Source organism: Balaenoptera physalus (genome assembly GCF_965194825.1).
Source record: "Balaenoptera physalus genome assembly, chromosome: 4".
Lineage (NCBI taxonomy): Eukaryota > Metazoa > Chordata > Mammalia > Artiodactyla > Balaenopteridae > Balaenoptera > Balaenoptera physalus.
The window spans coordinates 120,655,809-120,682,778 of NC_138891.1; the positions used below are offsets into that span (position 1 = coordinate 120,655,809).

Below are 26,970 nucleotides of genomic sequence, written 5' to 3' on the forward strand. Positions count from 1 at the left end.
ACAATCAAGGGAGGTTTCCCACTACAGGTGTTAGGTAACATTTAGTAAATTATTGTTAGACAGTATCAAGGTAGACTTAGTGTGATAAAAGTTACTCTACGGTTATCTGAATATTTATCTGAATATTTTATGGGTGGTAGAATAGTAGATGGAAGACTAGCTTCCTACTGGTCAGAATAGTCGATGGAGGATTTTATCTGAATATAATATTTAAAAGTAAGAGAAAAGGAAATTCTCCATGTGATCTCACAGAATGAGAAAGGAGCTAATTATAAGGGTTCCCTAAGAAGATTAGCCTTTACCGAAGTGGGAAAGTTGCTTCGAGAAGATCCGTATTAATGGGACTTTTCTGGGAATTAGGGCAACATTTGTTTCCCAGCTGTTGGGAGTTCCACTGCTATTACAGCCAAGTGTGATCAGCTGAAATGGTGGTGAGTCGTTCAGTAGCTGCTGCTTCTGCTGATTTTGCTGCAACTTGGACCAAATTTGCACAATAAGGCGGAAATCAGTAATAAAAGAGAATTGGATATGAAGAAATTCCCAGTGTCAGCTTTAACTGGTTTTATATATAGATACCATAAAAACTACAATGTATCTATAATTTCCTTAAACCTGCTTTGCTAGATCTGAACTGCTAGTGACTTTTCAGTTTAAAATTTGTGGACACAGCTGGTATTCAATGAATGCACTTTGGAGTTAATATCTGTCTGTAGCTGGTAATTGGCCGCTGTCCTGATCCTCTGAGATTCCCCCTGCTATGCAACCACCACAGTCTCCATCCCCTCATCTAAGACCCCTGGACCACTCCATCATCCACAACCAAAGAGAGGATGCCCGGCATAGAGAGTGCCAAGGCTGGCTATTTTCCAGGGCTTGTGCAGTATTAGTTCTTAATTATTTTAAATATAATCCCTGTCTATAGATTTTTCTTTAATTATTATTGTTATTATTATTTCTCTACAGACTAACATTTATCTACAGAATGACATTCCTAGTACCTAATAGTGGTATTAGGAATTTCTACAAGACACTTAAAGCTCTCTTATGTATTTAATTAGAAGTGCTATTTTAATTTTATAAATAAGGTAATTTTCATCATCATTCTTGTATTCTCACCATAAATAGTAAATCTCTGCTGCATTTGTTTTTTAGTACGTCAAAGATAATGAGAAGAGACTTTTAGCATATATGTCATACCTAGGCATTTTCTGAACTTGTGCTGGCTTTGTTGCATAAATAATTTTTACTCATTAAAACTTCTGGCTAATCTTTTTTTGTGTGTTTTTTTAAATTTGGCTTCTTTCTGTTATCTTGCAAAACAGTCTCATTGGACAACTTAATATTTCACAAGTGCTGGAATCAAATTGAAGTCTGAGAGTTCTTGGAGTAAAAAACTGAACAAACTGAAAACTCAAGGGAATGTAGTCCAGATGTATTTTGAGACTTAGAAATATGAAAAAGATGTAGAAGATAAAAATGGAAACAGAGCTTGCTTTAAAAATACAGGCATAAAAATCACTAGGCTTAATGGCATTGCTAGAGTATTGCCAGGAACAACCATTTTAAACAATGAAGACATCACAACCCCTAATAATAAATTAGGAGAAATTAAAAAAAAAAAAAATTGTATTAGGATCAACCATTGGGACTTCCATGGTCATCTCTCCAGGATTATTTGTTTCAGACTGATTTGTCCTCTTGACGTCTCTTTAATTCCAGTTTCCCCGTGGTCATTCATACGAGCCTGTTATTTTTCATTAACAATTAGTTGGGGCAGTCTCTTAATTTGTTCTTATTATTCAGTGTGTTGCTCCTGGGTCCAGATCACAGTTAATGAGACAAAGAGGACAACCGGCTGTCTTGCTTGCATTGCTGGAACTGCTATGTTATTAGTTGGCTGTTCTCAGCAGTGTCAACATATTGAATGCCTATTATTCAAACACTGTTGTGAGGTTAACGGCCTTCCACTGGTTTCTGCTTCCTCCTGCCTCTAAGTGTCATCACAGGTCATTAATTGCTGATTCTGGGGGAGAATGGATGTGATACCGACGCTGGCTCAGTGTGATGTACTGTAATTAAGAGTACAAAGCTTGAATGCTTTACTTTTTTTGCCAATGTTTAAATATAATACACCCCCCAGCCCTCCACTACTGTCAAATTTTCTTGATCGGCTACAAAATTAAATACATAGTGAAAAAAGCCTTCAATCCCAACAAGAATTGTAAGCAGTGAACCTATGCCTTGATTTCTTAGTATGAATGAATTTGCCTTAATTTTACATAAAATACTAGATAGTCTATTTTCCAAGGTCAAACCTCAAGCTGAAATCAGAGAGACTAAAAGGCTAGTGGAAGCTGTGGACAGCAGGCTGGGGTTAGTGACAGAGAGGGATCCATGGCAGTTTTTAAAGTTGACAGCAGAGATCAGAGGTGAACCAAGGAAGCTAATGAAAAACAAAACAAAACAGCGTGACTGTTCTGGAGATTGCGTCTATAATCTTGGCATACATATTTGGTGGTAAAAAGAGGCAGGTGTAAATGGTGGAACAATAGGAATTCCACTGCTAAATCCTGTACACTGTAATATCCCTGTTATATATATGGCTGTATTATGACCCAATATGATCATTCATATTTGTAGTTATGTCACTAAGTAATTAGGAATATTCATTGTGCTCAATTCCTAGAGGTATGTGAAATTCAATTTTAAGAGCTCTTTTAAGTCAAACTTTCATTGCCTATGTATTTAAGTCTTCACTGATGTACTCTGAGCAGAAGTATAGTGATGTCACAGCAATGAAGCTTGATAATAAAAGGTGATATTTCGTTAAGAGGTCTCAAGAATTATTTTAAGCTTCACTTGTGGTTCCGTTTAATATCTTGACACAAGTTTATATTCTCTATATAGTGACTTCTAAAATCATTAATAGATATCAGGATAGATGGTTAAAGTGAGTCCTGTAACTTATAAAAACCTTTAAAATACCAGTGAAAATAAAAATTACATTTTCAATTTCACCTCCAAATTCTGAGTATTCTATAAGTACTCTAGAAGATTAACCTGTCACTTCTAATACAATATTATATTAATAAATTGGTTTTTAAAAATTTATTTATTTTTGGCTGTGTTGGGTCTTTGTTGCTGCGTGTGGGCTTTCTCTAGTTGCTGTGAGCGGGGGCTACTTTTTGTTGCAGTGCACGGGCTTCTCATTGTGGTGGCTTCTCTTGTTGTGGAGCACGGGCTCTAGGTGTGTGGGCTTCAGTAGTTGTGGCACGTGGCTTCAGTAGTTGTGGCACATGGGCTTAGTTGCTCCACAGCACATGGGATCTTCCTGGACCCGGGCTCGAACCCGTGTCCCCAGCATTGGCAGGCAGATTCTTAACCACTGCACCACCAGGGAAGTCCCCAATAAATTGTTTATTATTAGCATTACCTTCATTCTGACTTCTATTAACTTTCAATTTTAATGTATTTGCTCTCAGATATATACAATAAAAACAAATATTTACACCTTAAATTTGCCACTTTATTTAAATTTCAATTATTTAAATGTATTCACTTCATGATACCTTATGTAAATATGCTTTTTTGTTTTTAATAATTCCTTTATGAATCATGATTCTTATTTCATAATTTTGACCTTTTAGCTTCCTTTACTGTGTATACCTGATATTTTTTTTAGCTACTTTCACTCGCTATGGTGTCAGTTTACAAAATCTAAGCCAGGAGAATTATGACTTCCAAAATTTCAAAAATTTCCTTGATATACTGTGTTTAAAAATTTCCTTGATATACTGTGTTTAAAAGTTTATGTTACAAGTTTATTAGGGAATCAATTTGCTTTTGTAAATTGAAATAAGCATCTAGAAAATAAACTTTATGCAATGGTTCAGTGGGAGAAGCATTCTTGGCAGATTGTTTCTGTTTTGATTGGTTCTTTCATTTTAGTTTGTAGTAAGTAGCATTATGAATATAGCTCAGATAATCAATACATGGGCATCTTTTTTGTTCAGGCCAAAAGGTATGTTTTGCTGATTTCAAACATCCCTGCTACAAGATGGCCTACTTCCACGAGCTATCCAGCCGAGTGAGCTTTCAGGAGGCGCGCCTGGCTTGTGAGAGCGAAGGGGGAGTCCTTCTCAGCCTTGAGAATGAAGCAGAACAGAAGTTAATAGAAAGCATGTTGCAAAACCTGACAAAGCCAGGAACCGGGATTTCTGATGGTGATTTCTGGATAGGGCTTTGGAGAAATGGAGAGGGGCAAACATCTGGTGCCTGCCCAGATCTCTACCAGTGGTCCGATGGAAGCAGTTCCCAGTACCGGTGAGTAGGGCTCCTGAGGAGGCAAAGAGGGGTACTCAGAGGGCAAAGGACAAAGGGAGATTTCTGTTATCTGTAGAGGATGTCAGAATGGAACAGGCGAAGTCACTGAGAAGTGTTCCTGCTGCTCTGTGCTTGGCAGAAACTGGTATACTGATGAGCCTTCCTGTGGAAGTGAAAAGTGTGTTGTGATGTATCATCAGCCAACGGCCAATCCTGGCCTTGGGGGTCCCTACCTTTACCAGTGGAATGACGACAGGTGCAACATGAAGCACAATTACATCTGCAAGTATGAACCAGGTAGGAAGCACTGTAAGTCCGTAGGAGCAGATTTTGTGCATATTTGCTTATATTAAGTTTAATCTTTAAACTTCACTACCTTTGGCTCGTTTTGTTTTTCTGCTGTGAGACATGGAATTACTTTGCAGTTTGATGACGAAGTATTGAAGCACACTTGGCTATAAAGCAAACTGCCCTATGAGTTAAATAGAAGGGAGCAACTAGAAACATCCAGAGGGGTTTTTTAAGAGAAAATAATTATTTCTAATATTAAGGCCAAACTGTGTTTTTGTAAACAGATTTTATGAAGAATAAATATCTATTTAAAAATATTTCAAAATTTAGTATAGTGTGTGTGAAGTAGGTATAAGACACCAAAGCACCTGTAGGTTTACACATCTGATCAGTAGTTCTTTAGATTTTTCTGGTGAATTTAAGGGAAGCAAGCAACATTCTCCTGGGGCATTAGCTTATCATTTCATGACGTGATACTCGGTTTGTGCTCCTCAGTGAAAGTCAGGAAGTCAGAGAACCGTGGCGCAGAAAAGTAGGGGCGTGTGTCGCGTTCTCTGCGTGATCCTCATCCTTTGGAACATGCCTCCGCAGTTCGCTTTTGTTTGAAGTCTCCAACTTCTTGCCGTATGGAGCACGTGGGAAGATCGCATTGACCTGAGCTACACTATTATGGTTTCCTGCTGAAATAGTAAATTTGAGTTACTTTGACTAGAACCACTCAACTGAATTGATATCTGACCAAAAGAGAGACTAATCAGGACGATGTAAACTCATCGTTTTAATCATCAAAGGAAGTCAAATTCGATATTTAGGCTATGAGGATTTTTTTTTTTTTTTTTTTTTTTTTTTTTTTGTGCTGTTTTCCTCTTCTCAGTGTTTGGAAGTTTCATTTGAACTCTTCCAAGGGCTGTCTGCTTGACCTCATAACATGTGTTCGTGGAAGGCAATTACAATCAAGTACTACTATTTCCATTATTCTGTTGAAATTACATGAGTCTTCTTTTTCTCATAAGACTGTAAAGCACAAGGGATTATTTGGATTAGATTTACCCTTCTCTTATATTTATCCTGTTTTTGAGTGTATTAGCCTACTTTATTTATCCCTGGTGAGTTTAGTCTTTAAACCTCTTGGTTGCTAAATGCATCATTACCCTCCTAGAAGCTTTTGCAAAGCTATATCTGTTACACACTTAGGTTCTTTGCCTTAATTTTTTTCCTAGAAAAATATGAAGTTGAAATTCTTTGATATTTTAAATTTGTGACACTGTGTGCTTGAAACTATTAAATGAAACATAGTATATTACAGCGTATTCTTAATACAATATTATCTTCATTCTTTGAGCTTTTAGGTGACCCTTTGTATTTTATTTTATTTTATATCATATTTACCACATTATTCAGGTCACTATTCCCCAGAATACTCTTGTTTTGTATTAGGTAGTTTAGGTTTATATTACTCATGGAAGAGCATTTTAGACATAAAATTAGTTTTTCATTTATCTTCTATAGTCTACCTAAATCTTCAAATACCTATAGTTTTTTAACAAGATTCTTTCATGTATTTTTTGTTTTTGAAGCACATGTACACTTCTACAGTGTAAAAGTACTTAGAATTATTAATATATAGAATTTTTCTACTTTGTTTTACTTTAAATATTTTCATTTTTGTATATTTTCTATGTAGTTAACCTTCTTTCCTTGAGCTTAGTGTCTTATTTATGAAGGATGTTGGTTTGATTAAATTCCTTGCTTGGATAGTCAGTGCTTTTTTGATGGTAAGTAGTTAACTTTTTAGTGGTGAGGGGATTAGAGGATCAAGTAGTGAGACTAATTACAATTTACAAATTATAACACTGATTATTTTGAACTTTATTCTCCAACTATACCAACAGTACTATGTGAACTTAGTCTCCACCTTCTGTTCCTGCATACCGTCTAATAGCATGACTACTGATATCCAAAGTGGTAAAAAATTAACCTAGCTATACAGAAACTGAATAATTCACTTCTGAGTTTTCTCACTTTCTTCTCCACCCTTTTTTTTTTTCTCGTTACTGTTCTGTGTGTTGAATATCTATTCTTTGGGTCTATCAATGTTATCCAAAGACATTTTAAGGGGATACTTCTGAATCTGATTTTTATATTTATTAAAGTTACATTAGGTACTCTTGCTCTTAGACATTAAAAATAGTATGTAGGAGATTATGTTTCTAAAATTTTGTTACTTAATCAGCAGTTGCATTAAAGTTTGTTAAAATATTTTAAAGATAACCAGTTCTATGTTGATAAATTGCATAATATCTGTATTATTTGTTCAGCAAATACCAGTTGAGCAACTAGGGGCATAGAGTGCCTAAATTCGGTGTGGGATAGGACTGTGTCGGGCAAAGTATCAGGGTAATATACGTGTATAAGAATAACAAATATTATTATAGGATGGTGTATGATTAAGCTTCTAATGAATAGAGACTATGTGGCCAAATTAGAGTAAACATGACATTAAAATGATTTAATATTCTAAAACTAATGTAAGATGCTGCATGTGTTTTTTTCTTTTCCATTAATTGACAAAAATGAACAGAGAATTATATTTTTGGAACAAATGAAAACAAATTTACAGGTTATTTTCTTAGTAATTCAATTTATTTTCTCTGAACTATTAATTTAATGAATAGTGCCCTAGGGGAAAAAAAATTAGGCAAGAGAGCAGTACCAGATCATTGTAAGAAATTTCAACAGTTTTCAAGTGTGTGGCAATTGAAGAAATCTTGCCTCATAAAACCAGGGAAAGAAACAAATTGCAAGCCTTAATTTATGATTATTTTTTAAAGAAGTAGACACTATTGGAAAGCAAATCTAAGGATGACATTGTTTGTAGGGGACAGAAATGTGCTTTAGAACATTTTTACTTGAATCATCAATTCCAGGTGCAATCCATATGCAGTTATCTGCTGCTTATTATTGCGAGGAGAAATCTAAATTATACACCAATAATAGTATAAAGATAATCCTGCTGGTCTTTGAATCGCAGTTAGTGTCTCATGTTATGGTCACCAATTCTTGCCTATCTTTTCCTACTTTTGTACCTCCTTTGTCATTATTACCTGTAGTAGGTTATCATCAGCATAGATGCTCTGGATTGCTAAATGCAGTTTGGGGTTACAGGGGTTCACCCAGTGGATCCAAGTTGCAGAGACTCACCAGATCTTTATTCAGAGATAATTAAATGTTGACTTTATAGTTAGATCATTTCATATAAATTTAAATTCAAAATAGAATTAGCTGGAAGTTTTTCAGAAATCAATGTTTATTTTGTTTTATAATAAACTTCTATTTTCATCCGCATTTGCATTTGTCTTGTTTATCATTATGTATGACAACTGTACTTATTATTTACAGAGATTAATCCAACAGCTCCGGTAGAAAAGACTTATTTTACAAATCAACCTGGAGACACTCATGAAAACGTGGTTGTTACTGAGGCAGGTAATTAGTTCACATGTCTCTAACTCACCTATCAAGAGAAGAAAATATACTTTTACACTTTGCTTCGCGTTGGCCCCAACTTTTCTTGTTGCTTGGTGAAATAGTGCACTAAATATAGGCCTATGGAAATTTACTTTAGGACTAGGTTAGAACAAATGATACTAAGCTAGTTTTTGAATAGAAAAACCTATTTTGTTTTCTTTCTATTTTCACTTAAGTGGATGTATCTAGTACTAAACTAAGTATGTCCTACGCCAAAACCTGGATCCACAAGGATCTTCCCCAGTATGTAGGTGTTATGATGTAAATGGGTGCATTCAGTGGCCTGTAAACAGTTGGGTACTGTTAAATGTTTAGGGATTGGCTGGGGTAGGCTGGGCTTAAAAAAACCTTATTTGTAGACTTTGAGTTTTCTGTGGTGTGGATACTCCCACCCTGGCCAGTTTCAAGCTACCAAGTGACATCACTGAAGAGCAGGTTGGGTAGTAGGCGTCCAATGAGCTTTCAACTCAGCGTCTCCAGCACACCACTGTCTGCAAAAGACACAAAATGCAATCCCAGTGCAAATCTCATGTTAGTCAAAAACTGCTCTTAGAATCCTTTAGGGGCTTGTTTTAGCATGGCCCTATGCCAGTTGGACAGGAATATTTATTTATACTAGTTACTTTGTAAAGATTGAGCCAAAGACCCAAAGTCTCAAAATCTTTCCACAGGTGATGCAAAATCCATGAAAGAGTAGGAAATACTTTCTTTTTTCTTTACTCTTATATGTAAAGGATCATGATGGTCTTTTGAAAAGGAAAGGAAATGTGTCTTGAATCCTTAAAATGCTTGCAGTCACCTTAACAGGCTCAAGAGTGGATGAAAACATGGCAGATTATCCCCAAAATACTCCATCACTGGACCTCAGTTAATTTTTCTTCTCTTAACAAAGGAAATGATGTGCAGTTAAATGGAGAGTTTGATCTAAGTCCTGTCCACTTTGACCAGAATTATTTAGATTAATTATGATGATGGCTTTCAATTTGCTGGCTCAATGCATAGTTTTCCAATTTGCTTTTCTTGTATGGACATGATATTAAACTTTAGCGCTTTTCACTTTCAGGTGTCTGATTTTAAAACCATTCAGACCATGTAAATCTAATTAAATAGATCAGTAAATAATTACATTAGGAATATTTACCCTCCTATGACATTGAAAAATTGTTTAATAAAGTCATTTTAAGCTGTATGGGACATCAGTGTGGCGCTTGTTTATTTTACCAAGAAAACCTAACATTATCAAATGTGATGGAACAGGATTAAAAGATGATTCATTTTAGAATTTAACGAAGATCAAGTGTTTATGCCTCTGTAGTCTTATGTCTCTAGGTTATGACTCTATCATCATTTAATATTTACATATTTTGGTTTAATCTCAGAGAGTCATGCATATCATCATGGCACTGGGCTTATTAGTTAGGATAATTACATATCCAATAAATCAACGATTATTTTAGTCATGATTATTCTTTAATAATCAGTACTTATTTCTCAAAGTAATAACTGAGAAGGATTAATGAAGTGAGATAACTAAGATTATTAATATGTTGTGAAAACCAGTCCCTATCTTAATTGAAGATTTAATAATAGTTTTGGAAATATGGACATTTAAGTGGCGCATGGCAAACATGCAGTATATTTTGTTTTTAATTTCTAATAAAACATGAATATATTATTTCATTAGATTATTCAGTATTCTGGGAAGAACATTACTTGGAATCTTATTGATAGTAATTATACTTTGCCTTAACTTTTTGGAAAGTTTTTATACAACTCTAATGTCAGAATCCTGCCTCAACTATCTCTTTACGTTAAGACTGTTTTACTTTTGTAGGACTAATTCCCAATCTAATCTATGTTGTTATACCAACGATCCCATTGCTCTTACTGATACTGGTTGCTTTCGGAACCTGCTGTTTCCAGATGCTGCATAAAAGGTAAATAACTCATATATGCAGAGACAACTTGAAAAGCTTTAAATAGGTTTTCAGGACTCTTTAAAAATTTAGCATAAAATTGTATTTTTAAGTTGCCTTAAGAAAGTTCTGATTTTCATGTCTGTCAGTACATATCCAGTATACATAATCTAATAAAATATACCTTGATTATAGGATTATGAATTATCTCGTTTAATACCCACAAGCCATATGAAGTAGGTATCCTTCTGTTTCTATTTTTCAGTTGAGAAGATGGTGGCTTAGATGAGTCACACAGTTTGCCTTGGGTCTCATAGCTAATGTGTGTGATAGACCTGAAATATGAATGCTTATAAGCTCACAACATATGCAACTATATTACACTGTCTCTTTTTATTAACTATAAGCATTAATGCTAAACCTTTCAATCCTGACCTCAAGTTGTATGAAAGACTTGATTTTTGTAAGTGAACTTTGTAGTACCTTTTCAAAATTTCAAGTCACAGCCTTCTGTTTTATTTCCAAAGGATCTTTTAAGTATAAGAACTATAGTATAATGGTAAAAATGGGTTACTTTTTAGTAGGCATCTTGAAATAAAGTGATATGTCTTAACAGCAAGATTCTTGAGAGTATTCTTTTATATCTGTTTACGCATACACTTGAGTTACAGGTGAAATTTTTTCATATGTGTCAGTTTGGCAATTAAACTAAAACATTAATGTATGAAATATAAATATGTATCAGAGGAAAAAGGAAAAGATGTGGATTTTAATTAGTGTGTGCTTGCTAGAATAAATTAGACATCTTTGTCAAAGTGTTTTAAATAAAAACTGATTAAGAGAATGCTTCCTTCAGGGAAGGAACTGCAAATAAGTCATTTTTCTCTTTTGACTTTACTTCATCTTCTTCTTTCCCTGAAATGAACCCTAAAGAATTGCTAAGTAAAAAATCCCCAGAAAAAAGAATTAAATAGATATAAACTCTAAATGGTTCACATAAATTTTTTTTTTTCTTAAAATTTATTTATTTATTTTATTTATGGCTGTGTTGGGTCTTTGTTTCTGTGCGAGGGCTTTCTCTAGTTGCGGCAAGTGGGGGCCACTCTTCATCGCGGTGCGCGGGCCTCTCACTATCGCGGCCTCTCTTGTTGCGGAGCACAGGCTCCAGACGCGCAGGCTCAGTGGTTGTGGCTCACGGGCCGAGTTGCTCCGCGGCGTGTGGGATCTTCCCAGACCAGGGCTCGAACCGGTGTCCCCTGCATTGGCAGGCAGATTCTCAACCACTGCGCCACCAGGGAAGCCCCCACATAAATTTTTTAAAGAATCCAACCTGTGATTTACTGGCTGTTTAAAGAAGACATTTTGAATAATGATAAATAAAGCCTGGCAAATTAATATTACCTATTGTGACATATTTTGTCCTCTTGACTTTCATATATATATATATATATATATATATATACATATATATATATATATATATCAAACACACTTAAAATTATTTTTCAATATTTTATGCAGAATAAAGACAATAGTAAATATCTAATTTCTACCCTTAATTCCTAAGACTATAGATGGAAAGAAAATTTATGATTATGAAAACAATGAAATAGAGCGAGGATTTGATATAAATCCCCCCATAACCCAGCCAAACTGTTACAGAAGAGCTGTAAATAACAAATCAGTGTGAAAAAAAGGATTTGAAAATATGTAGACCTTCTCATTTCTAAAATTAACTTTACTGAAGTGCCAGTTTTTGGAGTTTTCTCTGAAGTTCATTTTCCTTCTTCCAAATAGTGTGTTGTTGTGGAGATTCTGCTCATTCTCAAGTCTTCCAGGTTTTTATACTTTGAAGACCTGTGGAGTTTTCACTTGTTTGAAATTCTCAGAGTGAGAAAATAAATCAACATAGACTACCTCTGAAATTAAGCTGTTAGCGCTTAATTCATTCTCTCTTAGATCCTCCCCTTTTCCTTTCTTCCAGGAAAGCAAGGAGAAACTTCATCAAAGACTCAACTCCATTGTCATCTGAATGCCTTGCAGAAAGTTTAAATTCCAATCTGGTACACATGATGGCTTCTATCATTCCATGTCATGTTCAAAATAAGAAGTCTTGTTTCCTTAACTCATAATAACTCTTAAATAAAACAAATACTAATGCTACACAAAAGCCACATTAATAACTTAACCACCCTTTTGTTTTAACCATTTAGGAAACTTTCATGTTTTTCATAGACTTTGCTTGGCTTATTTTCCATTCATGTTAGATGACTTCATAGATAGAGATGTATTGATCTTACTTAATTGGGTGCAAATCTCTAAAACATATCATTTAGATATAGTAATTTATTAGTAACAAATTCACAGTTAAATTGAAGTCAGTTAAGTAATATTATAAAATTGTGTGGCTCAGGCTTGTTTAGGAAGACTTCATTTCTTTCTTTGAAGGAATTCTGCAATGTCTGACAGACAGACTGATTACCATCTTCACATACTGGAATAATCTAGAATTTTTTGTAGGAATGAAAAAGTATGCTGGTGAGAGAAGAAAGATGCTTTCATAATAAGGGTCTGACATATCTCCAGTTGGACCAAGACATGCCTAGTTTGATAAGAAGTCTCAGACATTGAACTTATTACTTCTTCTGTTTTTCAGTAAAGGAAGAACAAAAACTAGCCCACACCAGTCCACACTGTGGATTTCAAAAAGCACCAGGAAAGAAAGTGGCATGGAAGTATAATAATTCATTGACTTGGCTCCAGAAAAGAAAATAGAGTTTTGTAATTCTGGATCTGTATAAGGAATGGCATCAGAACCTTAGCTTGGAATGGCTTGAAATCTCAAAGGATGTACAAAATGAACTGTAAGCTCCCCCTTGAGGCAAATATTAAAATAATTTTTATATGTTTATTATTTCATTTATAAAATAACGCTGTGCTAATAATGGAGTGAGACATGCTTATTTTGCTAAAGGATGCACCAAAACTTCAAGTAAATGGGATGGACCATGCACATTAAATTGCTATGAACACATCAGAGAAGTATGTGCATTGGAAGCAGTTATTTTTGTCTCTTTCACCTTTCATAAGTTGTAATCTAGTTAATGTAATGTAAATTGCATTGAAATTTACAGTGTGCAAAATATTTTTCCTTTACATAAGTGTTAGATAAAAATGGACTGTTCTTGTATTTATTTTCACAGTGTTTCATTTTTCAATACATGCTGTTTTGATTAAAGAAATGTATCCCTGTTGTCAACTGAATTCACACACACATAAATATATTACCATAGAAAAAGTTCCTTTTCTAGAAATGGCTCATCTTCTTTTAGTTTCTCTGCTTTGGGTCAGAGTATGTTTAGGAAATCTCTTCAGAAATAAGAAGTTATTTCATTAACCGTGGTATAAATCTAGTCAAATATTTTACTTGGAGGCAAGAATTGTCTAATTTCAGTTGTGCAAGACATGTGCCTTACAATTATTTTGCATTTAAAATTCAACAGATTTTGTAATAACTTTGTTAATAGCTGTATAAACAGTAATAAACTCAATCTAGAGCAACAAAAGTGGCATACACGATATAAATCATAGATCTTCATGTTTTGCCTATGTAACCACAAGTAGCTCTCTGAGGGTTCTGGAATCGATTTGGCCCCTACCTTGCCAACAAAGCAAAGATGGTTGTTTGGGGTCTGGGATTGACCCTGGAGGCCGATACCTACAGAGTTTGCCTAAGGTTTTTCCTAGCTCCGTTTAGCCTCTGTCAGCACATAAGGCGATTTTACAGTTGGGACTAGTTAAGTGGTCACCACTAGTGTGCAGTTAAGCACAGCACACTGACATTTCCGCAAGGAAAGAAACTGAATTAGTATAAAAATGGGTTGGAGGGCATCAATGATCACGTGTTCATTGTCCATGTTTGGCTGAGAGAGTAAACTGGGGTGCCTCTGTCCTATCTTCTGGTTTCTTCAATGCTTGTGGCTCCTTCTTCTCTAGAGAGAGTTGTAACTATCTGGTCTTCAAATGTCTCTGTGCTCCTTTTAACCAAATAAAAAGTTCTTGTTTCTGAAGAATGATCATTGGTGTTGTCTCAATATCTTAAGTGAACAAAGTACAGATATGCTTGCAATAATATAGGGGAACAAATGACTGTTTAAGTGTGGTAAGAATGGAAGTTATGGTTGTAGACTGTTTTAAACCTCATCTTTTCAGTTAGATAATGAAGAGCTTTCACTAAGGCAATTCACAACTCCAGTTGGTTGGCAAAATAGAAATTAGTGGGCAGTGGTCCTTTTTCAGCTGCTCAGAGACTGAGGAAATAGGCAGCTGCGTTCTAAGCTTAGATCTGCCCACATTTAGCACTTCTTTTTCTTTTCTTGGCGACCCATCTTTCTGGGAAGAATAGGAGACCAGCTGCTGGGATCTACCTCTTCCCTCCAAGCTCCCACCATGCATTTCTTCCTCTAGTCAGGACTTGATGGAGGGAGACTAGGCTTTCCCCATCGTCTGTGCCACCCACAACTGCAACAGCTGCAGGGCAGGAGAGGCAAAGCAATGGGGAAGGGACTTGGTTTTGCCTTTTATCTTGATCCAGAGCTGGATTACTCTTCCGGTGTCAATTACTAAACGCCTAAGTTCCTAGAGTTGGGATAATGAACTTCTGTCTTATTGGAAGATGGTAGAGAGACTGTCCTAAGGGTTCCTTAAGCTGACCTTTGAAAAATAAAAAGGAATCGATGTTGTATGTGTATTTTCAGAGCATACTTCTAATAAGTGTTGTGAAAGGCAGGTGAATTGTAGAACAATATTCAGGAAATAAAACCAAACAGCATGCCCTACCCTTGCTGTTCCATCCTTCCTAACCGCTCCATCCTTCCTATTAGGAACAGGTCATTGCAAAGGTTTTAAAAAGAATAGTGTGTTCAGGGACTCCCAATTTTTGTCCTAAGAATAAATCCCGTGATTGTTTACCAGGAATTTGTAATCCTCAATCATCTGGCTACACCTTCTTTTTTTTTTTTTTAATTTTTACTGGAGTATAGTTGATGTACAATGTTGCATTAGTTTCAGGTGTACAGCAGAGTCAATCAGTTATACATATACATATATCCACTCTTTTTAAGATTCTTTTCCCATATAGATCATTACAGAGTATTGAGTAGAGTTCCCTGTGCTATACAGTAGGTCCTTGTTGGTTATCTGTTTTATATATAGCAGTGTGTACATGTCACCTTCTTTATATGGTATTGTTTTCCCTTTCTCTGACCATTGCCCAGAGAGAGAGAGTCTTTTGCTAGGACGACTCATGATTATCTCCTGTCCCTTCTCCCTGAAATTTCAGGATCACTCCCACCTACACGGTGGTCCCCACTGCCTCTTCAGGACGTCAGTAACAACTATTCCTCTCAGGTGTAGCCCAAGCCTCCTTTCTTCCATAAGGCCAATATAAACTGATTGATCCCTTCTTTCAACTGCTTGAAACCTTACTCTCTCTTCTATTACTTTGGACCATATAGACCCATGCAAGAATGTGTGTGTGTGTGTACATTTGTATTAATTTGCATGAATTTTGTCTTCCTGAATAAATCAGTAGATTTTGTGTGGTAAGCTAAATTGAAGTTTGCACTTACTCTGGAAATGATCCAAGAGATTAAAGCAGTGGAGCAAATTCATTTATTCCACATTTTTGGCCTTCCAGTGGGCAATTCAGCTGTGTCTAAATAAGTTTTGCACATGTTAGAAATATCCACTGTAACTCATCTATCAGAGAAAAACCACATTTGTAATAGTTGTATTTCTTTGATATGTCTGATAATTTTTGGAAACCTAAAAAACACTAGCTTGAAATAAACAGACCGTATGAATAATCCAGGTAAAAAATGATCCAATGAAAGTATGACAATATTAGTTAATTTAGCTTTAATTTTGATACAAGGGCGATATATGGACTTGTGCTATTTTGCTGTTTAATTAGCTTATTTGAGAGCATTGTGCAATCGATTTAGTTCAGGTCTGTGACATGAGCCTACAATAAATATTTTTGATATGTGGGGAAAATATTAAGGATGTGCTCAAGTTGGATTGGAAATGCATTTGGATAGAAAAGCAGGAGAATGATTGAGATTCTTATAATAGTGATCTAAGCTGGAATTAGATAATTTACAACAGTCTATTTTAAACAATAACATACTTTGTGCAAATAGTTTATTTTGCTTCTCCTAATTTTGCTTAAACTTTAAGTGTATGCTTTAAAATAACATTCCTTTAAGAGAATATGATAAAAATAATGATTAAGAACAAAGGAAATAATATCTGTGAAAGAATAACTGTTCACAATAAAATCAAAATTTATTATTTTAAAGTTACTTTGTATTGTAAAGATTAGTTTTTGTTTTTTCCCCCAGCATTTCGGTGGCTTAGGTAAAGAATCAAGGCTTTTAGAAACGATTTTTTCAAAACTCTCAATTTCCATGCTTCTTAAAGTGGAATGGGAAAACTGCCTGATTTTCATCTTAGCTTTAGGAAACACTCTAATGTAGAAAACTTTGTATCCATTCTGTGAACCTTGGGACCCGGGAGCACACCCCTGGGCGATTAGGCAGTGCACACTGGTATCCAAATGACGTCACACCAGCCAGGAACCATCTGTTGTTTTCTTGGCACATGAGTGGTCCTCCTGAATCCCCCTAAAGAGTAAATTGCAAAAGAAAATTGTAGATGTGTGATCAACTGATATAAATTTATATATATATATATATATATATATATATATTTTTTAAGCAAATAAGTTCAAAACTGAAGGTCAAATATATGGTTTAATTGCCATTGCAAGTCATCTGTAAATATTCTCACCATCACTCTAGGTCAAGAATTAGAAACTTTCGCTGCTCAGTAAGGGCACAGAGAAACTATGGCAACTAAAACAAAGTTTATATGTAATTTTTTATGATTCACTCTTATAGCAAGCACGTCCTTGCTTTAAGTATGGCATTTTAATGGGTACCAAGAAAGTTTCTAAGACACAACTCTGAGAGCATCCCAACCAAAATATATGTTAAAAGCTAATCCTTTTATTAAAGGAGGTATGTCCTAAGTATTATGAGGGGCTTTGTGGAAAGACAATATTCCACATTATGTGCTTTAGGATAACTAATAACTCACACATAAAGTTGATTTTAGTTCTCTTGGGCAGCATTAATTTTTTGGCATTAGACAAGCACAGTCAGATTTGAAAAAAAACAATATTTCAACTGAAATAGGCACATTTATGATATAATTTCTAGTGATAGGCACACATTTTCATCTATCTTAATTGATGAAATGTTTTTAATTTTCATAAATGTTAATTATAGCAATTCCTAGTTGAGTTAATTACATAGATTTTATTTCCACAGGATTATTCCTGTGTAATGCAAATGAATATAATGCAAATGTATAGTACTGTTATTTAATGACAGAGAATTGACAAATATTTTCCCACATTAATTGTGAAAGCATTTAAAATTAATCCTCTCTTTTTTATATTTATGAAGGAACTTAAAGCCTTGTGTACTTTGGTAAATCACTGGTACAATAGAATATTTCAGCTAAGCTTATGTTAAAAAGTATCCTGAGAGACATTTTGCCTGATTCTTTATCACCTTTGGGACTTATATTTAAGGGAAAAAAATGTGGTCTAGAAAATCACCCTTTCTCTCCTGAGGAGAGGAGAATAAATCTCATTGGCAACCATGGGTTACTCCTTTTCTAGATGTAACAAATGTGTTCAAGCTGTTTGAAGGCGGGGATTGTGATTGTACTTCTGCATCCTAAGCCCTTAGTTCATAATATGGTTCAGAAATATTTACGGAACAGTGTCAATTCAAGGTAAGAATAAATACCGACTCAAAGTGATACGTGACTTAGAAGTTAGTAAAAATAAACCTCAGATGTTTGGGTATTTTAAAAAGGAGTCATTTGGTTTGCTTCATATTTTCAAAAATAATTTCATATTTTTTAAAAGACAGTAGAATTCAGACGTTGATTACTTGAACAAGGATTTTAAATTACCCAGCACATACTGGCTCAGTGGCTGTTATTCAAAGAATCCACCAGCAGGCCTGAGGCCAAACAGCTGAGTGGTCTGTCTGTTTGAGAGACCTACGTCTGGGTCTATCACTTCCCATCATCTAACTACACACACCATTTCAATTCTATTGTGTTACTTCTCTTCGCCTTCATTTTCTGATTTGTTCAATGAAGTTATTTCCTTGCATTATCTCAGAGATGTGTAAGTACTTCAAAAATATGAGTGAATGTCCAGACCATAAAGTATTAACCTAAAATTTGTTTCTACGGAGATGCTATATTTATAAAGAAAAACAAAAATCATTAACTTCTTTGACTGAACATCTGAGTATAAGGGTTGGAGACCATTTTTATTTAGGGTAGTGGTTCTTAAACCTTGGGTTGCATCAGAATCACCTGAGGGCTTGCTCACACAGACATTGCTGGGCCTCCATCTCTAGAGTTTCTGATTCAGCGACTCTCTGGCAGGGCCAAGAATTTGTGCCTATAACAAGATTTCAGGTGATGCTGATCTCCTGGATTGGAGGCCACACTTTGAAAACCAGGAGTGTATAGAACAAGTCTCAGAATAGTCAGCAGAATGGGTTTGCTCTTTGTGTCATTCACTTAGTTTTATAAAGAGAGGACTTTTGACAGCCACTCATGGTGCCTTAAAATCCAAACAGCTGCCTAGCAAGCACAAGCCTTTGGGAAGCCAGAAGATATTCAAGAACATGTGAATGACTAATAAGGCAAATTCTTCACCACTATAGGGAAAAAGTAATGCTTTGAAGAACTTATTCAAGTGATACGTCAATAGTAACATATGCATAATTTAAAATGATGTATCCTTATGTAATCAGTCCTCCTTTTTAACACAATATTAAAGATGAACAAAGAAAATCATGTAACTCTCTAGACTATCGATTACTCAATCATGATAACATTATATTACACAAAGTATTGCCTTGTGTGGGAGCTTTCTTACTTGCTAATGAATAACATACTTAGACTCTCTAGAAATTGGAGCCAAATATGAGATTTCAGAGATCTGGCATGAGTTGCTGGCTTAATGTAACCCAAGCATCGATAACATCAGCAGTCATATTTTCTACCTAGTGCATGAGGTGTCTGCCACACAACCCCCATTAACTCTAATTGAAGTTGTACAGCTGATTTCCCTTCTGAGCAATAATTCTATAAATCTCCCTCTAAGTGGCAATATATCTTACCTTTAGTACACTTTTCATTTTAAAAAGAAAGTATAAGAGAAAAATTGTAAACAATAATGTTATCCTATTCGTCTTGAATATGCAAGTGTCATCAAAGCAGAATAAATGTAAAACTAAGCTGAACATTTAAGATGTTCATGAGACATTGGCTTCACTAGAGAACACATATTCGGATCCACCTGTTTAACTGTTAAAGTCTTGTATTCAGTCCAATTATTATGACATATGTATTAGTATGTGTTCATATAGATAACAAGTTGTTTACACTTTAACAAAGTGAAGCCATTTCCTCACAGTATAGATTGCTACATCTGCATTTGTAGATTATTCATTTGCTCAGTACTGCTATCAGTTTTAATCTAATCCAGTAGATGTTAGTGTGTTAATATTTTATTAATTTTCAAATATAGAAAATATGCTCCAAAATTTATTTACAAAATCTCATAATAAAAATTGTTAATATTTTTGTGCATGTACTTAATGCCTTACACGTGTTACCTCTTTTAAACCTCTCAATAATACCTAAGTGACTTGCACAGACTCACTGGTAAGTGTTAAAGCAAGGGTCAAAAAAATAGTTTGAGCACAGAATCCATGCCTTCATGGCTAGTCCATACTGCACCTAAAAATTAATTATAAATCTAAAATCTAGCAGAATTTACTTTTTATTTGTTGAATGTATATAGATTTCATGGAGCTGATAGATGGCTACATTATTTCTAGGTGGAAATAGAGACACAGATGTAGAGAACAAACGTATGGACACCAAGGGGGGAAAGTGGCAGGGGTGGTGGTGGTGTGATGAATTGGGAGAGTGGGATTGACATATACACACTAATATGTATAAAATAGGTAACTAACAAGAACCTGCTGTATAAAAAAATAAATAAAATTCAAAAATTCAAAAAAAAAAAGCAAAAGCAAAAAAAAAGAAGTTTTTATCTTCTATGAGGGTTAGTGTGTGGGTAAGAGTTTTCTTTGAAAGTCACACAAGTCAAAAGAATGAGCAAAAAATCACACCTCTCTAAAAAGTTCCAGTTGAAAACCTCTTTAGGACACTGGATGCCAACTTATTAGTGCTTCTATTTACTTATTTTAATGTTATTCTCAAAGTATTTGTATTTTTAAATAAATCATTTTTTATTCTGTTAAAAAAAAAAAAAGCGCTAGTGATACTTCAAACATATTGCAGGCTCTCCAGGTTGGTTTTCATCCAGAAATTATTCTGGGTCACTGGACACCTGGGCTAGACTCTAAATCAGGCTTGAGAATTAGAGGAGTTCAGGCCAATTTGGCCCACAGACCTGTTTTTGTTTGATTTGTTTGAATAGGGTTTTAAAGAATTTGAAATTTGAAAATAAATGATTCTAGCTAAGGTACATACTCTCCAGCTCACCCCCAGGCCCACTACTGCATATTTTTCCTGGCAGTCAGACACATCCACATGTTATGCCTAGTCTCTAAAGACATCTGATTTGTAACCTTTGTTGATAAAAATTAGTTCTGTTTCTAATGCTCAGGTCCACCCAGGGGTACTATGCAAATAGGCCACAAATAAAAGTGAAAAGTCACAGTTTTGTAAATGAGGAAATGAAATTAAGACCCTGATGATTTCTGCACTCCCTAATCATTGTTGAGTGATGAACTCATCATGTAGCAATGCTTTCTGGAAATATTGGGTGAGCGGTTTTACATATTTACCTGACAAGAATCTACACCTCCTTCTTCGTAGCCTGCACATACCATATTTTCTGTAATGTTATACTCTGGCATCTCTTGTTGGCATTTCTCATTCGATAGAAGGGGAACATCAGCTTCTTGCAGTACGTCTGCGGGAGGACCTGTGCAAAATGGATAATGCAGCCAGCCAGTCAGAAGTGATCAACATGCATCATTGAAGGAGCCGCCATCAGTCTTTTTTATTTCAACAGTTCACTCTCATTACCGAGTACTGTGTGTATACGTAATGGAACTAAATGCCAAAAGCTCATAATAAAGCCCATCTGCAGATTTTGCCAAGTGGGTAACAGTAAAGCACTTCTTTAGTTCCCAAGGGCTAGCAGGGATGGTGGATTGGACTAGACGGTCTTTAGGTATTTTCAGTAATTTCAAATGGTTACAGCATTGCTTCTGGGGGAAAAAAGCCCGCCAACACAAAAAGTTTCATTCATGGAAATCAGCAAAGTCTCAGAAATCCAGCAGTGCTTTTCATTTGGCACCTGAAGAGGTGCTCCCTTATAATGGCATTCAGCTCCTTCGTGGGGCTGAATGAGCAAACAGGTGCGTACTGAACAGGAGACGAAGCTCAGAGGAACTGTGCCCCTGGTCTCAGGGCAATCAGCTTGTCATCCACGTGCAGGGGAAGAGAAAGGAGGCATTTAGTAGCAGAGTATACTTCCATGCTTTTCACAAAATGACTCATCTACTGGAAGCATGAATCTCTGTTTACCGAAATACTAATCCCAAGAGGGATGTGAAAAAAGCAGGTGTCTAGGGCGCCCAGAAAAGGTACATGATAAGCACTTTCTAATAATTAGCAATTCTATTTGCTTTCTCAAGGAAGGCAGAAAGTTGTAAATAACCTAGTACATCTGACAGCCAGTGTTGTTGCAAAAATGTATGTGCCCTCATTTCTAGCTAAGTTTCATCACCACACTAAAAAGACAAGAAACAAACGCACACGTGCACATAGGTGCAAAGCAATGTATGTGTAATCAGCGGTGTCTTGGTAAATGTTTAATAACTGATTTTTCAAGAAATAAAAACAAAGCCCCACTGTGTATTGTCTGCCAATTTGCCTGTTGTAAACACTCCAAACGTGGTCAATTTCAAAGTACCAGTATGACAGCGAGCATGAAGTTGGGAGCTGATACCAGCTGGTGCCAGTGACTTCAGAGGCTGGATGACTTTTAAAGTTTGACAATGAACTTTAATTTTAAAAAGTGATTTAGAGAGGTTAAGATGGGGGAGAACTTTCAGCATCTCACTGTCATTTGTTCTATGAAGATTGAGGATGGGCTGGTAGAATTAGTTTTATAATAAAAATCAAAGAAAATTTTGCTGCTTGTCAAGGAAGAAAAAATTGTTTGGATATATGATAAAACTTCTTGGTAGAAAAAAATTTGAGCAGTGTTCTTACATTTGATATTTGTCAACATGAGTTACCATGAGGATAGTTGAAAATATACATATTCATACCAAGAAACCCACATAAAAATGTCAGTAAAGTTATTTAAGTTTACTAGTTGCCTTAATTTAATCAAATAATACTTCTTTCTCTCTTAGTAAGCAACATGTTCATGATCTTAAAAAATTAATTAGTGTAGTATACTCAAAGGGGAAAAACTGGGGTTTTAGAAGTAGTTGGAAACCCTAAGAAAAAGTTCATAAAATTTGTTAAAGTTGCCACACCCAGGAAGTATTTAAAAGTGATCTGTTTATTCCTAAATGAAATTGATCTCAGATGCAGATTGTTTTCTTGGCTCCATACCACTCCTAGAGACTTTTCCTAAGTCAATTAAATGCATATCTTTAGTAACAATAAGCAAATGTGAGCAAGTTTACTCAACTCTTAAAAAAATAATAATTTCCTATGGAATAAAGAGTCTTAAATTTTGTTAGTAGATAATTTGCTTTTGAAGAGTACATTGTGGTCATAAATGTCTTTTAGCTTGAAGTCTGATAGAGAAAATATCTATCTAAGAATCATTTTTACTCTTTAGATTTCAAATTTAATAAGTCATGACATTTTTCAAGTGGAGGAAATACAATAATATACAGACTTTGACTTCAACATACTTTATGGGCAGCAGAAATGAAGCATTTCAACAACATAACGTCATTGCAGTGGAGAACCTTTGTCAGAATCATCAGTCAAGGGTTTGACTTAGATCTTATGCTCTCTTTTACAAGAAGTAAGGATATTTTAGCTGTGAATCCTTTGCTTCTGGGACATGCACCTCTCTACAAGATTTTGTGCCTTTTCATCTTAAATGCAATTAGGATTTTTAAATATCATGGATATGACCTGTTGTAACTCTAGAGACCAGGTTTTTCCACCCAACAATAGTGCGTGTTCCTTTCTGCTTAACTATTAGTGAGTGGTCAAACTCTAGCCTAGATGGAGTAACTCCTATTAGGAATTTTGAAACCAATGAACCTTGCAGTTACGTTTAGAGGATTTGAAGTACTAGAATGCTTTTTTAAAAAAAAAAAGTTTGGTTATTTCTTTCCCATTGTAAGACATGCTTTATTTGCCATGAAGAAAGAAAGTAAATTTCCCTATTTAACTATGGCATTTTTTAATTTTACATAGTTTAATGTGAAAAAATGTACATCTTAGAGTTGATGAAATATTGCAAGGACATTGAAAAAAGTTTTATCGAGGTATCATTGACATACAACATTATATTATTTTCAGGTGTACAACATAATTCGATATTCTTTGTTTGGAAAGCATGCTATTAAATAATGCTGGTGAGTCAATGGTTTATTAATTTATAGTCTTCAATGTAAGATTCATGCCATATCTGAGTCTTCTTGTCAGTAGGCGGAATTAGCATGTTGAAACTGATTCCCTTCTCATCTTAGGGAATGTGAGTGTGAAACATTTATATGATAAATACAAATAGTTTTATTGATTTGGAAAATGTAACGGTTAATAATTTGGCTTTTGATGAGACTTTATCCATATGCTTTATAAAAATACATTTTTGTAGCCTTTGGTTATATTCATTTCAATAGGTATATATTTTCATCAGAGAGTTTATAATACTAAAATTAGATATTGAGTTTAGGGAATGCTTGAATTTCCCTCTAATAAGAATTATAGTTTTATAATATGCTCCATGCTGTTTGGAAAAAAATTGAACTATACAAATATGCAACATATGAATATAAGCCAGACAGCGCTTTTAAGAAATATTGCAGAAAATTGTTATAGTATGAGTTTTTTTAAATGTTGAAAATATTCACAGGATAGAGCAATAGCATGCTTTTTACTAGTAGGCGTTTTCTATTGAGTCTGATAATTTACCTTGATATACAAGTGTCCCCCAGCCAGCAATAGAACAAATTCTTCCAGGAGGAAAAACTTGATTTTCTTCAGGTAAACAAATAGGTTGTATATAATCTGGAAACATGAAAGAAAACAAAAACAAGAACAGACACACATTCATTTCCAAAAGTTTTAAAAATCAATCATTTACAACATTTCATCTAAAAAAAACACACTTGTATTTTCATTTTATCTTGCCTGGACATTTTTTAGACATGAATCTTAGGGGAAAGAAGCATTTCAGAGAAGCAGTTCTTTGACAGTGGATTAGGTACCACGGGTGGCCTTTTAGGATCCTCTCCATTGTCTCAATGACTCTGTTATTATGTACACAACATCCTAGTTCTGGAATTAGTCATTTACATTTGATTTTTAAATAATCATGGTACTTAATAGAATGTGGTTCCAGTTCTATGAAAATCTTGGTAACGCTGTTTTTTTCAGGGTCAGTTAAGAGAAACTTGGGCAAATGTTCTGAGGTTTTTTTAAAAATTTTCCCCAATTATCTCCACATTCAAAAAGCTTTTAGGCAATTGTTTTATAGGGTACTTATGGAGGCATTAGCATTGGTGGCTGACTTTTTCAGCCTTTCTCCAACAGTTTGCAAGCCTCCTAACATTTATTCAACATCCATGACATGTAAAACCCAAGGCAGACACAAAAGTGAATAAAAGGATAGGGCTAATACAAGGAACTGCAGCAATCATCTGCCTTTGTTAAGTGCTCTCATGCATGTGGAGACAGAATGCCAGAGGAGCACAGAGATGTGCTCTCTCCTGACCGGACACTGGGAAAGTCTTCAGAGTAAAGGCTGGAGCTGAGCAGAGCCCTTCAGGATAAAGTTCACTCCCTCAGGTGATTTCTTGCACCTTATCTAGGTATTTGGAGGAAGTCCTCCATCTGCCATTTTATTAATATTATTGAATCTCCTTTATGAATGACCATTTTTACTCACTTCGCTCTTTGAACATATGCTTGTCTCTCACTTTGTCCTACTCCAGCCTTTGTGGCAGATGGACCTATCTTTCTTTCCCATGAGAAACATAGACGGCACGCGATAGAGCATGACCTATTATCTCTGGGCTGCTCCTTGGAGTTTACTGATATAGACGGCTCTGAGAGTTGTATTTTACTGTTCAATTTTCTAGAAAGTTGGATTTAAGCACCGTGATGAAGGTAATTTAATGTGTTTCTCTACATTCCCCAATTCCATTTAAATTATAGTGATTTCTATAACAAATTATCCAACTTTTATGGACTATTAATGCACTGGTACTGATATTTCAAATCTAATTTTGAATTAATTTGGGCAGATAAGATGACTAAAACCGATTTCTCTTACCTGTGTAATTCACTTTCGATTCAAGATGCATCATGGCGATGTCACTGTCCTTTCTCCGTTTATTGTAGTGTGGATTTATGACAATTTGGTCTATCAACCGAGTTTCTATTTGAGGAGAAGTCAGATTCGATGTCATATGCAGGCCTAGGACTGCTTTCCACTTAGATGGCTCTAAATTTCTCCTAAAGTTTATGAAAAAGAAGACTAAGAAACTCTCCATCCACCACAGTTACTTTCTAGAGATCTTCACAGTAGGTATTTCAGAATTATGTGTTCCCATCCTCAAATATTCTTGAATTTCTTTGAAGAATTCTTCTTTAAAAATATTTCTTTAATTTCAATTTTTTCTGATCGGATCATAGAGGAAGCCTTAATTTGTGCTAATCTCTATAACTTCTCTTAAATCGTCTTTTAATCTCTGGTTCTAGATTGTGGTTCTCAACTTCCGTTTCCCATTAGAATCACCTGGAATGCTTTTAAATAACACTGTTACCTGCTCCCCCTTCTCCATCTCTGGTTTAATGAGTCTGGGATGGAGAGGGGCATTTTAAAAATTCATTCTTCAGTTAAATCTCCATGTTGATGGTAATGCATAGCCAGGTTTGAGAAACGCTGCTTTAGATCATATTCCAGTGTGGAGACTACATCTTTGTCCAGGGTTTCCCTCAGCAACCACAGTAGCTATGGTAACAATGGAAGGAGGTTCAGCAGCATCTTCTGTTTAGGGGGTCACTGAATTCACACAGAGTTCGCATAAGCAATAAAACCTATTATGATGTTTGTAAGCTAATACATGAGCTTGAGTAATTTCCACACATAATGAACTCGAATAATTTTTCATACACAGTGTTGACCATTGATCATGTACTGGTAAAAGATAACATTTGTGTTATAGGCAGATTAAATTGGAGAGTATATTAGAATCTGAAAGTGTACAGGGACTCCTAAATGTGCTATTGTCCTGCAACATCTTCACGCCAAGAAATTACCAGTGAACAGCTGGAATTAAGCCAACTGAGCCATATTCACAATGAAGTCAAAATTCAATAACTGCAATTAGAGCAGAGCTAGTGATTTAATTCTCAATAGTTGCAAATGCCTAGTTTAACATGGTATTTCAAATGTTAAAATACAAGTCACCTACAAATATATAAATATATAAAGAGCATGAAGTTATTTCAAGTCTATCTGTTTATCTTTTTATCTATCTATTCATTACATTGTTATATTTCCTAA

The 26,970-nt window shown here is 35.1% G+C and overlaps 2 protein-coding genes across 5 annotated transcripts in view; one reads left to right on the forward strand and one right to left on the reverse strand.

Annotated features, from left to right (window-relative positions):
- Positions 1-14,135, forward strand: part of CHODL (chondrolectin) — a 191,461-nt gene extending 177,326 nt beyond the window's left edge. For 2 of the 4 annotated variants that reach the window (XM_082460597.1, XM_082460594.1), the window contains exons 2-6: positions 4,014-4,323; positions 4,463-4,620; positions 8,014-8,100; positions 9,977-10,079; positions 12,715-14,135. In XM_082460597.1, coding sequence (XP_082316723.1) covers positions 4,058-4,323; positions 4,463-4,620; positions 8,014-8,100; positions 9,977-10,079; positions 12,715-12,799 — 699 coding nt within the window. In that variant the 5' untranslated portion in view covers positions 4,014-4,057 and the 3' untranslated portion in view covers positions 12,800-14,135. The other 2 variants (XM_082460596.1, XM_082460595.1) reach the window with 2 other exon arrangements.
- A 91-nt stretch (positions 14,136-14,226) lies between these two features.
- Positions 14,227-26,970, reverse strand: part of TMPRSS15 (transmembrane serine protease 15) — a 141,398-nt gene continuing 128,654 nt past the window's right edge. The window contains exons 22-25 of the mRNA XM_082460669.1: positions 25,735-25,916; positions 24,372-24,467; positions 21,038-21,177; positions 14,227-16,744 (exon numbers count right to left, since the gene is read on the reverse strand). Coding sequence (XP_082316795.1) covers positions 16,589-16,744; positions 21,038-21,177; positions 24,372-24,467; positions 25,735-25,916 — 574 coding nt within the window. The 3' untranslated portion in view covers positions 14,227-16,588. The remainder of the gene's footprint in view (positions 16,745-21,037; positions 21,178-24,371; positions 24,468-25,734; positions 25,917-26,970) is intronic.